This window comes from Sorghum bicolor, chromosome 1 (genome assembly GCF_000003195.3).
Source record: "Sorghum bicolor cultivar BTx623 chromosome 1, Sorghum_bicolor_NCBIv3, whole genome shotgun sequence".
Classification (NCBI taxonomy): Eukaryota; Viridiplantae; Streptophyta; class Magnoliopsida; order Poales; family Poaceae; genus Sorghum; species Sorghum bicolor.
In genome coordinates this window covers 11,388,169-11,401,747 of record NC_012870.2, presented here as the reverse complement: position 1 = coordinate 11,401,747, position 13,579 = coordinate 11,388,169, and the positions used below count along the sequence as shown (strand labels likewise).

General features: G+C 52.8%; 2 protein-coding genes and 1 pseudogene across 2 annotated transcripts; all 3 read right to left on the bottom strand.

Annotated features, from left to right (window-relative positions):
- LOC8056740 (putative cyclin-dependent kinase F-2) lies at positions 1,354 to 2,643 on the bottom strand. Its single transcript, XM_002464059.2, has one exon. It carries the CDS (start codon positions 2,545 to 2,547, stop codon positions 1,450 to 1,452), a length of 1,098 nt encoding a protein of 365 aa, XP_002464104.1. The 5' UTR covers positions 2,548 to 2,643; the 3' UTR covers positions 1,354 to 1,449.
- LOC8056739 lies at positions 2,697 to 5,529 on the bottom strand (annotated as a pseudogene).
- On the bottom strand, positions 8,748 to 12,404 carry LOC8056738 (putative receptor-like protein kinase At4g00960). The gene is made up of 7 exons (XM_002464057.2): positions 11,436 to 12,404; positions 10,893 to 11,015; positions 10,313 to 10,434; positions 9,985 to 10,195; positions 9,642 to 9,879; positions 9,383 to 9,542; positions 8,748 to 9,286 (listed from the first exon to the last, which is right to left on the bottom strand). The coding sequence occupies exons 1-7, from the start codon at positions 12,271 to 12,273 to the stop codon at positions 8,942 to 8,944; spliced, it is 2,037 nt and encodes a 678-aa protein (XP_002464102.1). The 5' UTR covers positions 12,274 to 12,404; the 3' UTR covers positions 8,748 to 8,941.

The window sequence follows — 13,579 nt, the reverse complement described above, 5'->3', positions numbered from 1 at the left end:
TCCTTGCAACTTTCCTTGATCCAAAGTCATCCATGATTCGCTGTCTTGTGAATCTTGTTCCTCTTCATCAGTAGCCTCTCCATCTTCCTGAACTCCCAGGTTTTGATTTTTCACTTTATTACTCGGTTTTTCTCCCGCTAGAGAGACCAAGAGATCTGGCATTAACAAAATTCAGAGACATCTAGGTGCCTCAGCACACACCATGGGATGGTTACAGACTTACAGTAAGTCCAATCAAATTCATTCAAAAGCAGTCCAAAATGATTCATCAATTGAAACAATGCAATTTACATCACGGTACTCACAAGTTTATTAAGTGACAGGCTCATGATGCACATCTCATCTGGAATGAGATGATCTATCAAACCAAACACTTCCTAGCTGCTAGTACTGTCCAACAGCTAAATTGCCATGAAAATGTTAGTCGAAGCTATAGTTCTTTGCTTATCTGGCTAAATCATAGAAATGGTGCATAGTCTCGTACCTGTTCGTTCCAAAATAAAAAATAAAAAATGGGAAGGAGGTTTAGGACGGAGGAGGGAGAGGGGCCAGGTTGAGGAGTTTAACGCTGTTGGCCAGCAAGGGGAAAGTGGGCTTCACATTTAGAAACAAAGGGTTTTCAAAAGAGGCTTACTCCAAGCAAAAACAAGTAAAACCAAAACAAACTTAAACAAGATCCTACCACTCCACACATGCATTGGTTAGATGAATGTACATATTAGTTTTATGAAAATAATTTAAGAGAGAGAAGGTTTACCCCGCGGTTTGGTTTGAATTTCAAGGTTAACTCAAATTCCAACTTTGTGCTTAGCTTTTAAAATTAATTATTTCAATAAATTAGTTTGGAAAATGTTATAAATTTCAAACCAAAATCTCTTCCAAGGTTTTAGTTGGCACCTCTCCTTCCCTCCTCCTCAAGAGTCTCCTCAAATAGATGTATAGCTACACGATCATGCTCCAATGTCCCAGTTGCTGTTACATCATCAAATTGGTCTAGCCCTCCCATATCTCGATCAGGAAACTCAACCTGACTGACTTCAGTTCGTTCAGGCTCCCCCCTGACCTTCCTCTTGTCCATGCATCACTCTCTTGTGATTCTTGTTCCTATTCATCAATAGCCTCTCCATCTTCTTCATGAATTCCCATGTTCTCACTTTATTACTCGGCTTGTTGTCTCCTGCTAGAGACCAGAGATCTGGCATACCAAAATTTAGAGACATCTAGGTGCCTTAGCGCTCACCGTGGGATGATTACAATCTTACAGCAAGATCAATCAAATTCATTCAAAAGGACAACAAAAAATGATTCATCAATTGAACTAATGCAATTTTACTTCATCACTATGCTCACAACATTACATCACAGGAGTCTAAGCTGGATCTGTTCACAAACAGCAACAGACTAATTTTTTACATGATACAAGCAGGATCAAAGGGAACTAAATCTAAGTCACACACACACAGCACGCAACCTCTGTCGTTTGTGTGGCTTGGGCAACGTGGACACAATCTTCTCTTTCTTTGCCAGCTCCAGACCATCGACCTTGGCGAACCATGGGTGCTCGAGCGCGGCGGCTGCCGTCAGCCTCATGTCGGGATTGGATGTGAGCAGGCCACTGAGCACCTCGAATCCTTCCGTGGACAGCTTCGTCTCCGGGAACAGCTCGCGCAGGAGGTTGTACCGCTGCATGTCCAGCTCCGGCATCACCTCGGTGGCGAACGGCGTCGACGAGAACCACGGCCACGTGCTGTCGTCAGGCACGCCGAGCACATCGAAGATGGCGCAGAGCTGTCCGTCGTCGTGGGATCCTTGGAACAGAGGCCTGCCGTTGTTGACGAGCTCCGCCATGACGCAGCCAAGCGACCAGACGTCGACCTTGGCGTCGTAGTCGGGCTTCTCCAGCAGCATCTCGGGCGCCTGGTACCACAGCGTGCCGGCCGGCTCGTACGGGTGCCGCTCGTCCGTGGATACGGCTAGCCCGAAATCGCAGATCTTGACGGTGCTCTGGCCTTCGTCGACGAGGATGTTCTGGGGCTTGATGTCGCGGTGGATGATGTGGGCGTCGTCGTGCATCTTCTTGGCGCCCGTAAGCAGCTGCCACATGGCGGCGCGCACGGTGGCCTCCGGCAGCGGCGGGCTCCGGCGGGGGCGCTGGCGGAGGAGGTCGTGGAGGCTTGTCGCCACGCACTCCATGACGAGACACATCTCCCAGGTGACGGGGTCGCGGACGACGCCGTGGAAGCCGACGACGAACGGGTTGGCGCCTCCGCAGCACGCGTCCTCGAGGAAGCGCGCCTCCCGGAGCAGCGTAGCGTGGCCACCGTCGGCCGTGCTGTGGCGCTTCATGGCGACGGTCTGCCCCGTGGCGCGGTGGCGCGCCTTGAAGACGGCGCCGAAGGCACCCGCGCCGAGGCCGCCGCTGGTCTCGTCGAACTCGTACTGCTCCGTGCTCCCGACGGCGATGCGCTTCCTCTTCAGACCGGTCTTTGCCGCGGCGGTGGGGTGGCGAACGACGGCGGCGGCGGCGGGCTCTACGCAGGCAGCCATCGCAAGTGAAGCAGGGCGACGGCGGATCGCGATGCGTGCCCTAGGCAGGGAAGAGATGGACGTCGCAACGTCGCTGAGGTGGGAGACGGTGACGGATGTGAGCAATGCGCCAGAAAGTGCGGATACTTATAGGGATACCATTATGCGTATCCGACTGCCGGTCTACTGCGTACGTACATGCCAAGCAAGCTGCGCCGAGTCCGACTGCGTGTCACTGACCACGTCTGTTCCACATGAACACAACGGGGCTCCTCACCGTATGCACGTCGTTCTGCCACACGATCTCGCCGAACAGCGCCATCATCCCGGCCGCGGCGCCAGGTGCGTTCGGCGGCGTCCTGTACTTGTTCCTGAACACGACCGTGTAGCTCCTCTTCTCGTACGGCTCGCCGCCGAACTCCAGTGTTGCCGGCGTTACGGCCACCTCCACCAGCTGGCGCGGCGCCACCACCTTCACGGCGTAGGTCTCGGGACCCTCCGACACCTTGGTCACGGTGCGCGTCAGCACGCGGGCGTCGGTGCCGTTGCTCAGGTCCGCGACGAACGACGGGTAGTTGAGGCCGCCGACGCCGCCGGGGAGCGTCCTCGTGCAGCCGGCGAAGCCCGGCACGAACATCCGGACCTGCGCCGCGCTGTAGTTGAGCGTGCACAGGAAGTCGACGTAGTCCCGCTCCGCCGCGTCGTACACCAGGCCCGGGTCGAGCGCCTGCTGCGGACGGACGAGGCCGGCGCCGGCCGCGAACGGCGTCGCGCCATCGCCGGCGCCACCTCTCCGGCCGTTGTCCGCGATGGGCCTGCCGTGGCTGTCGAGCTCCGTCGCCGTCGTCATCAGCGCCGACCGGATCATGGCCGGCGTCCAGCCGGGGTGCCTGTGCTTGAGCAGAGCCGCGGCGCCGGCGACGTGCGGGCACGACATGGAGGTGCCCGACTGGATGTTGAAGCGTGCGCGCCTCGGGTCCTCGTCCTCCTCGCTGTACGTCAGCGGCGACTCGCCGGGCCAGGCGGCCAGGATGTTGGTGCCCGGCGCGATCACGTCCGGCTTGAGGATCTCGCGGACGACGTGGTTGGGACCCCGCGACGAGAAGGACGACACCATCGGCGCCGGTCTCTCGCCGGTGACCGTGCGGCAGGTGAAGCGGAACGACGCCACCGGGTAAGGCTCGGACCGCACGTACGCCGCCAGCTTCTCGGCTTCACGGGCGCCGAGGCTGACAGCAGGGAGGGTGAACGCCTGGACTACGAGCCCCTCCATACGCCAATCCTGGGTGGCGACGGAGACTAGCCCGCTGCCGCCGGCGTTCTGCACCGCGGCGCCGAGTGCTGCATCGCCGCCCAGATCGCCAGCACACACGACGATCTTGCCCATGACCCTGTCCGGCACCAGGTCCTTGGCTGTGCAGGCGCTGGGCAACAGCCGTCAGCCGGACGAAGTCTGTTCGGTTGGCCGTGACGGCGTAGAGAGACTGCCCGGTCAGAACCTGGCCGTTCCCGAGCGTGACGCTCGCCGGGAACACCCGGTCCATGGTGGCGGCGCCGACCGTCGTGATCCACGGCGCCACGTTGCTCAGCGAGGATGTGTCCGGGCCAGAGTTGCCGGCCGAGCAGGCGACGAAGACGCCCGCCCGCACGGCCCCAAACAAGGCGATGGACATGGGTTCCTTGTAGAAGTCGTGATCCTGGCTCCCAAGGGACAAGGACAGGATGTCAACGCCGTCTTTCACGGCGGCGTCGACGGCGGCGGCGATGCCCGACGTAGTGCAGAAGCCCATCGGCCCGCACGCCTTGTACATGGCCACCCTCGCCTTGGGAGCCACCCCCCTCGCGGTCCCGCTGGCGAACTCGAAGAGCTTGGCGCCGGGAACCTCGGAGCCGGCGGCCGTCGATGCGACGTGTGTGCCGTGCCCGTCCTTGTCCCTTGGGGACTGGAAATCGTGGACCTCGTTTCTTCCCGGCAACCATTCCGTGTGCGTGCCGGCGCCGGTGCCGGCGGTGAAGGTCCTGGCGCCCACTAGCTTGTTGTTGCACATGCTGGCGTTGAACCGCTCGCCGTCGACGCACCGGCCCTTCCAGCTCGGCCGGACGGGGGTCAGCCCGATGTCGCTGAAGCTGGCGCTCTCCGGCCAGATGCCGCTGTCGACGAAGCCAATGATGACGCCGTCGCCGAAGTCCGTGTCCGGCCAGATGCCGGAGTCCTTGTCGAGGCCGAGGAAGGCCGGGGACCTGGTAGTGTGCAGATGTACCGCCTTGTCCTTGAACATGCCGGTCACGCCCGGGGTGTTCGACAGGCGCCGGGCCTCGTCGACGGTGAGCTCGGCGGCGAAGCCGTGCATCACGGTGTCGTACACGTACAAGAAGCGGGTGGAGTTGGCGGCCGGGGAGAGGGAGGCCACCGTGGAGGTGTACCAGTGCTCGAGGGTGGTGAAGTTGGACGGCTTGGCGACGTGATCGGCGTAAACGATGTAGGCGCTGGAATGCTGAGGACTGTGCGCATGACGGCCGCCTCTGCTCGGACTGCTCGACGGCGGGATGGCCACTGAGCGAGCGAGCAGCGCAAGCAGAAGGGAAAAGGTCAAGCAATGCAGGGGACTGGATGTCATGGACGGCGCCATTGTTGATGTGGCAGAGGCTCGACTCGGGCCGAAATGCGTAGGGAACTAGGGATGCCTGCTTCTCTTTATAGTATGGCACATCACCGGAGCAGTCCTCAAATAATATTCTGTAAAAAAATGCTATTCGATAAATCAATTGATTTGAAAATTAACAAGATCTATATAAAAATTCACTAACATTTACGATAGCAAATAAATATCATGTCTCCTCATCGGATGACATAGTTAGCTTAACCATTAGTCATATTTAACCTCCCTCCGTGCTCTCTCGTCGTCTTCTTCCTCATCTCGCCTCTTCGTCCTCATGGCGCAACCCACCTACCTTGTTGGCGCCCCCTCCTTTGCCTCGTCCTCGCCCCACCGCTGCCCACCAGCGGCTGTGGAGCTCCAACACATCACCCAAGGCACAAAATATTGAGAATCAAACCGAAAATACCGAGAACTAAATAAAAAAATACTGGAACCGAATTTTTCGATAACCTATTTAGTTCCTAATTCCTAAGAACTAAATTTACTGAGGTAAATTCGGTACTTTACCTCAGGATACCAGATTTACCAAATCTACCAAAATGTGTTGAGTTGAGTGTTGTTATGTTATTGATAGCACTATTTTAGTTTATTATATTATGTATTTATTGGTACTCTACTCCTATAGTCTTGTAGATTTTTATATGTATATATTTGGCACTATTATTCTCTATGAAATTACGTCCGAATTATGTAAGAATTAGCTTTTGAACTTGCTATACATGTCTATGAGATTAGTTCAGTATTTTCTGGTAAATATCGAAACAGAACAGAAAATATCGAAACCAAATTTCCTTGGTAATCGACTTTTCTAAGAACCGAAATACATCGGTTCGGTATTACTGAATGCCTAGGGTGACTGATGCAACCCTAGTGCGCTCGCGGCGGCCGCCCTTTTCTCCTCCCCCAGGCTGACCATGGACTCTGGTTATGAAACTTCGGTGAACTAGCCCTACATGGATGTGGAGCTCCGGCCATAGAGTTCCCCGATTCGGACCTAGCCCGGTCGCCTCCATTGCCACTAGGGCTCCAAACCGCCCAACCGTGTCGTTCCCATTGCCTGGCTAGCTTTCCTCCCCCCGAGCCCCTTCTTCTAAGCTCGTCAGAGTTGGGGGAAGAATGGGGTGGGGCAGGCACGAGTGCTTGGCTTTCGTGCGCGGGCGCATATGCAGGTGGCGCGCAGGCACGACCGCCACAGAGGAGTCATCGAAGATGTGTGTGTGTGTGTGTGAGAGAGAGAGAGAGAGAGAGCACGTGTGAAAAGAGGTGCAGGACGGTGACTAACGAAAACATGCCTTAAGAAGCGATTGTATTCAAGTATTTCTGTTAGATTAATCACAGAAATTATTTTTTAAACCTATTTATAAATAATTTTTTAAACTCTGTTAAAGTTTATTAAATAAACTTAATTCAAACTAGGATTACATTTTTAGGGCAGAGAGAGAGAGTATCTAGTAGGTAATTGAGAGGTAATAATTTTTAAGATAAACAAGGTGTAGTTTTAGATAGCAAGAAAGTGGGTAAGATGACAAAATAACTCGCTGTGAATGATTTGTAGACATTCCTAAAATATGCGCACATGCATCTTTATATTCTTATACTAAGTACTAATATAAAAACGTTGCCTCCAATCCTCCTCGGCTCTGTCCCGTGAGGCCCTGACGCGCTTCTCTGAATTAATTTCTACACTTACGAAGAGTATAAATATAGCTTTGGCGTGACATCTAAATTGGGTGTATGCCAACTCTTACGAAGAGAAGAAGTTATTCTATAGTTGGACGGGATATATCTCGGTTTGGAATGGGAGGCTTTATCGGAGGCTAGGTCATGCACATGATGGCACTTGCATCCATCCAGAAAAGTGCCCACAATTCTGTTGTGATCTCTGCACTAGCAGGGACTAATGTGTACAGTAGCGTGCTAATCTTCACAAGTAAATTTAGGAAACAGTTGGAAGTTGTTCGTGACAGGAGGTATGGATTCATAGTGATCCACTAGAGGTGAGATTTGGGCAATGCCGTCCTTCATGTCTCTTTTAGCGTACAAGGCACATTGGACCTTGTTGTGTTAGCGTGACAAGCCAAACCTTTGGCACAAGCACGGTCGACCTTCATGTCGTGCCGGTCGAAGCACATCTTTGAAATATCTTTGCTTTTTTTTTTCTTCGTTCACTCGTGATCTAATAAAATAAAATTTTGTATGTGCCATGCTCATAAAATGTTTTAATAATTTTTATAACCAATTCAGTAATTAGAGGAGAGGTAGGACAGTACATACTAAGCAATTGCATTGTAGTTGTATATGAGCGCTTATGTGCCATTCACGTATCTTGTCGGCTCAAGCATTGTCCCAAAAACTTGTTCTCTGCCTCTTGGCACTCACCGTGTCGAGATCCTAGACACGGCACACCACTCTCACATTCTTGTCCTATCGACACGGTCCAAAATTTTTCATGCCGCGCTTAAAGGTCGGGACACAATATAATCTACCCTCACATAAGCATGGCCCATGTCTTAGTTCTACAGTCTCCACAACTCATGCAGCTGTGGCATTGCCTTAGCTAGTGTTTGCTTCTTCATGGCCCAAGTTGTGGTGCACCGCATTTTGCTTAGGTGTTTTGATATCATTTCGGTGCCCCGGATCGCCAAAAGTTTGGCTCTATTTTTGCTCCCCAGCCTGGCGACGTGAGGCGAGAGCCGTTCGCTATAGTTCACAGCAGTGAAGCAGCGTGCAGTGAAAAAGGTAGAGGAGCTGGAGCCACCTACGACCCAACGCAACCAAACGCGCCACGAGCTAACCCGAAATATACTGCACTTGCAAACCTTAGGCCTTGTTCACTTCACAGAAATTTTTGGATTTTGACACTGTAACACTTTTGTTTTTATTTGACAAACATTATCCAATTATGGAGTAGCCAGGCTTAAAAGATTCGTCTCGCGATTTACAGATGAACTGTGCAATTAGTTTTTGTTTTCATATATATATTTAATACATCATGCATGTGCCGTACGATTCGATGTGATGGGGAATCTTGAAAATTTTTGGAAACTAAACAAGGCCTAGCTGATTCGATTACGCGTGGTTGATTCTCTGGCGATATTTGCCTATTTGGGCTGGGTTCTGGGTAGTCGGTCAGAGGCTTAGAGCTTACCTTAGGCCTTGTTTAGTTCACCCTGAAAACCAAAAAGTTTTCAAGATTCTCTGTCACATCGAATCTTGTGGCACATGTATGAAACATTAAATATAGACGAAAACGAAAACTAATTACACAGTTTAGCTGGAAATCATGAGACGAATCTTTTGATCCTAGTTAGTGCATGATTGGATAATATTTGTCACAAACAAACGAAATTGCTACAGTACCGAAATCTTTTTACTTTTTGGAACTAAACAAGGCCTTACCTTTGCAAGCAAGGACTTTGAGGCTTTGTTGACCACACGTCCACACCGAAGCGAAGCCCTGCCGTGACCCGTGCGCCATGCGGTGACCCAGAACGAGGCCACACTCTGTTACATCTGCAACCTCCCGCACACAGAGACAGTCACAGTGAAACGCACAGGACAGATCACAGGATAAACTAACTTTAACCACTTGTTAACTGTCTGTAATCAATGTAGTCTAGAGGTAGTGTCCAGTATATTCTACCGTATATGTTTCTGCAAGTCCAGCCAGCAGGACAATGCGGCAACGGCAAGCAGAGTATGCGCTATCAGGCTAACCGCAGGACGTGCCGCTGGAACTCCGTGATTCTGTCCATCTATCTTGGCTGGAACTCCGACACGGACATGCCGTTCAAAGAGAACGCAGCAGCAGCAGCAGCAGCAGACACGTTGCCCCGTTCATCAGAGCTCGTCGTCGTCTCCCCGTCCCCGTACGCAAAGGCGAAGGCCGGCTTCGACGGTGCCGCAAAGCTCGAGGATTGGCCGTGGAGCATGACGAGGACGTCGAGCATGGTGGGGCGGTCGGCCGGGTTCTCCTGCACGCAGAGCAGCCCTAGATGGATGCACTTGACCACCTCGCTCTCCGTCGTCTCCTGTGCCCGGCAGTCCAAGAACGGGTCCACGGTCTCCAGCGCTGTGCCTCTGACCCAGTGGTCCCACACCTAGAAACACAAGACATAATACGATAATAACCATTTACTCCTACTTGGATCATGTATACAAGTACAGTACAAGTATACGGTGTTTCTGCAACTCACGTAGCTCAGCAGAATGACGGATTCTCCTCCGGCTGCTGATTCGAACATGTCGGTGTTTTTCCGTCCAGTAACGATCTCCAGGATGAGCACGCCGAGGCTGTAAACGTCAAGCTTCACCGACAGTTGCCCAAGAACTGCATACTCCGGCGCCATGTATCCTCTGCCAAGTGCACATGAAAAGTTGAAAACAGCTGAGTCGTTTTCAGATCGATCGCGGAGAACTACTGCCCGGCCGATCGATCAGTTACACAGGGCTTACAGGGTTCCGACAATTTGGCTGGTGAGGGTGGTCGTCTTGTCGGCGCTGAAGAGCCTTGCCAGCCCGAAATCGGAGATCTTCGGGTTCATGCCGGCGTCGAGCAGGATGTTGCTGGCCTTCAGGTCGCGGTGCACGATTCTGATCTGTGAATCCTCGTGGAGGTATAGCAGGCCCCGTGCTGTTCCATACAGTATCCGGTACCTTGTCTCCCAGTCTAACAATGGGCGCTTCTCAGGGACTGCAAGAAGGCCACGCAGACATTATTAGTGACACAAAATAATTGGGGCATGTAGAGACTACTGCATACACACGGGAAGGACAATGGCAGTGTTCTGTTGTGTACCGAAAAGGAAGGTGTCCAGGCTTCGATTAAGCATGTACTCGTAGACGAGCAGCTTCTCCTGTCCCTTCAAGCAAACGCCGAGAAGCTTTGCAAGATTGTTGTGCCGAAGCTTGGCCACCAGCAGCAGCTCGTTCCTCAGCTCTTTCAGGCCCTGCCCTGAAGCCTTGTCCAGCCTCTTCACGGCGATTTGCCGTCCATCAGGCAAGAAACCCTGAAGTTTTAGGCGTCGAGTTTATTTACTTACGTAGTAGTACTCCTCAAGAGAGAGAGAGAGAGAGAGAGAGAAGTGTCGTCTCTACTCTACTCTCTAGCAAGATAGCAATGTTACCTTGTATACCGCGCCAAAGCCTCCATGTCCAAGCTTATTCTCTTCGGCAAAATTTGCAGTTGCCCGCCTCAGTGTTGCCAGGTCAAAGAGGAGCGACCCGGAATCGTCAGCTTCCTCGGTATCTGCGTATACACATGCTTATTCTCATCACCATTAAAGTTCCTTTTGCTTTGAGACTCATTTCTACCGTCCTTTTCTTTCTATTTTAAGGGCCTGTTTGGCACAGCTCAACTTCACTAGTAAAGCTATTTTTTTTAGAAAATAGCTTCATGAGTGACTTTCTAGATGAAGCTGAGCTGTTTCAAAAAAAGTGTTTGGCAAAATAGCTTCACCAACTACTTCATACATAGTTGAGAGAGAGAAATGAGGGAGAAGCTGCAATAAGCTACTTTTTTCCAGCTTCATCCAACTTATGTTTTTGTGAGAGAAGGAGAAAAACAGCTTCACCCATGAAGCTGTTTTGGAAATAAGTGTTTGGCAAAAAAAATAGCTCACAACAACTCATGAAGCTGTTGTGAGCTGTACCAAACATGCCCTAAATATATGCAGAACTTGATCAGGAACAGGGCGCACAACTCACATTGTTTTACTCGTGCTTTTCTGCAGAGAAACATCATGAACGTGGACAGAAGGATGACAAGTAGGACACCAAGAACAATGGCCACTACTGTTGCTGCATTTCCTGCTCCCCATGTCCTGTTTGCTGCAGATACAATACAATACGATGCAGATAATGAGAGCGATTAAGGGAATGTTTGGCAAGGCTCTCCAAAAAGTGATTCAGGTCGGGAGCAGGTGAGAATCACTTCTCCGTTTACACTAGGGAGTTAAAAAACCTACTCTCTACTAAATCACTCTAGAATCAATTCTCACAACCTACTCTCTACTAAATCACTCTAGAATTAATTCTCACATGTTCCCCACTGCTCCACCATAATCAAGTAGAATCACTCTGGTACAGAACCAAGGAGTACAAGAGAATCTAGGAGTGGAGCTCTGCCAAACAAGCTCCGGAACTACCATAGCTGCAACTGTTAACGATAATTTCATAATTTATATTTGTGGACGGTTCATGGAAGTTGGTTTTCTATTTTTCTATCTGAAATTATTGAAAGAAGCCTACCATCGTCGTGGGCTGCTGCACCCGACGGAGCCGGCGTCACCGGAGGTGCAACAAGCTTCACTACCGGGCTGCTGTCATAGAAGAGGAACACCTCGAATCTCAGGTTGCACCACACCGCGTTGAACTGGCCGCCGGTGGAGCCGTTGAACACGGCGGGCATCTCGTCCTTGAGCCTGCCGAGGCACGCCAGGCACGCCTCGGGGGCCAGGTTGGGCGTGCACTGCACCAGCCCGTAGATGTTGTACACCAGGTCGCTGTCCGTCGTCGTGAAGCCTTGCGCGGAGGTCACCACCCCGGCGGCGTACCTCGCCGTCGAGTTCCGCGCCGCCCAGGCGGACAGCGCGGCCACGAGGTCCGCCGCGAGACCCACGAACCGTCCGGCGTCGGCGGTGACGTTCACCTGCAGGTTGGTGCCGTACTGCACCGGCGCCGCGGCGTCGCCGGGGCTGGCCAGGAAGTCCGTGTCCGAGTACCGGAGCAGGCAGCGGTCGTAGTAGATGGACGCGTCCCTGACGCCCCTGCACTTGCCGAAGGCGATGTCCGGCGCGAGCGCGAGGCAGGACGCGCAGGCGCTGCCGTTGACGTCGCCGCGGCAGAGCGCGAGCCCCCACGTCTGGTCTGGCGCGTCGCCGAGCGTGGCGGTGGCGAAGCCGACGGCGGAGCTGGACGCGTTGGCGGACAGCGACCCCAGAAGCGCGACGACGTTGGAGCGGTAGGTGGAGTTGAGCGCGTAGGAGCTGCCGTTGTTGCAGAGGTAGTTCATGATGCTGAAAGCGTGGCTGCCGCCAGGGCAGTGGACGGAGACGAGAAGCAGGAGGAGGAGGAGGACGGCGGCCATGTTGAGCGTTGCGTGCGGTGGTGTGCAGCTTCTCACTGCACCTGTGCACGGCTACTTCCGATTCCCGTAGCGTTTGCTTTTCAGAAATGCATTGCAACTTGGTTATCAGTAGCCGTTCATCATCTCTGAATGACGCCCCAGCGATTGCAACAGGTGTTGACTGCTTCCTCCCGCTTGCTTCCCGACGCGGTTCTGCAGTTGACGGAGGCCAGGTTGAGCGGCGGCCACGACTGACCATGAGCCCATGACGATTGGTTGCCCACAGTGCGGTGCAGCTTCTCAATTCCTGTGCACGGCTACTGATTTTTATTTCTGTATTTTAGTCTTTTTAGAAAACTTTTTTATAAATAGACGTCTTGCCAGATCTTTTCTAACAATGGATCTGAAACTTGACGTTATAAAACCCATAACACTGAGGTCATACCAACACCCTACCATGTCAGCGAGGATACTGGCCTGGTTGGCACACAAGATTTGCTGTGGCTATAAGCCCTGTGGACCTCGGTGAGTGTCTCGCCAAATCTTTTCTAACAATAGGTGTTGTATCTTGTCTCCCCACTACCATGAACCCTAACTATCAAATGCACTCCTAACGCTCTTCGCACGCACCTCCACAAGCGGGAGCCACCTGGTGGGGGCAGCGTTCGAGCAACGCGCCGTTGCTTCTCCATGGCGCAAACGCGCAAACGCAGGCGGGCGGCGACACACATGACCTTGACGGGTCGACGGAGCGGGAGAGCAGCATCGACAGCATGCATGTCCCTGCCGCGACCAATGGGGTGGTACAAGGTAACAACACTACATCGACGTTGGGTGTTGACGAAGGCGAAGCAGCAAAAAACCTTCGCCTAAGCCCGTGATCTAATCGTTTTAGTTGTACCTTTCTTGGTTGTACTAGTGCCCGGACGTCCGGCATGCGAGTGCGTCTGGACACTGGTGCTTTAGGTAGCCTCGCTCGTCCTAATCGAAAAGAAGAAAGGAATATGTCAGTCTTGTCCCGCATGGGAAGTTCGAACCCACCCGGCCCCCGCTCGCCTCGCATGGGAGGAGAAAGCTCTTCCTTCGAACCAACGCTGCCCCCACTCGCCCCACACGTGGGCTGGAAGTTCCTCCGGACCTGCCTCGCTCCCCGGCACGCAGAGAACCTGCTTGCCTTCAGCCTTGCTGGCCCCCCAACAACTCTCCTCCCCCTCCCCACGCTGCAACATAAGAATGAAAACGTTGAAACACCATAAACATGATATTGCAACAACGCCCGATGAACTACGGCAACAATAAATTGTAGCAGTTGAAACACCATGAACGT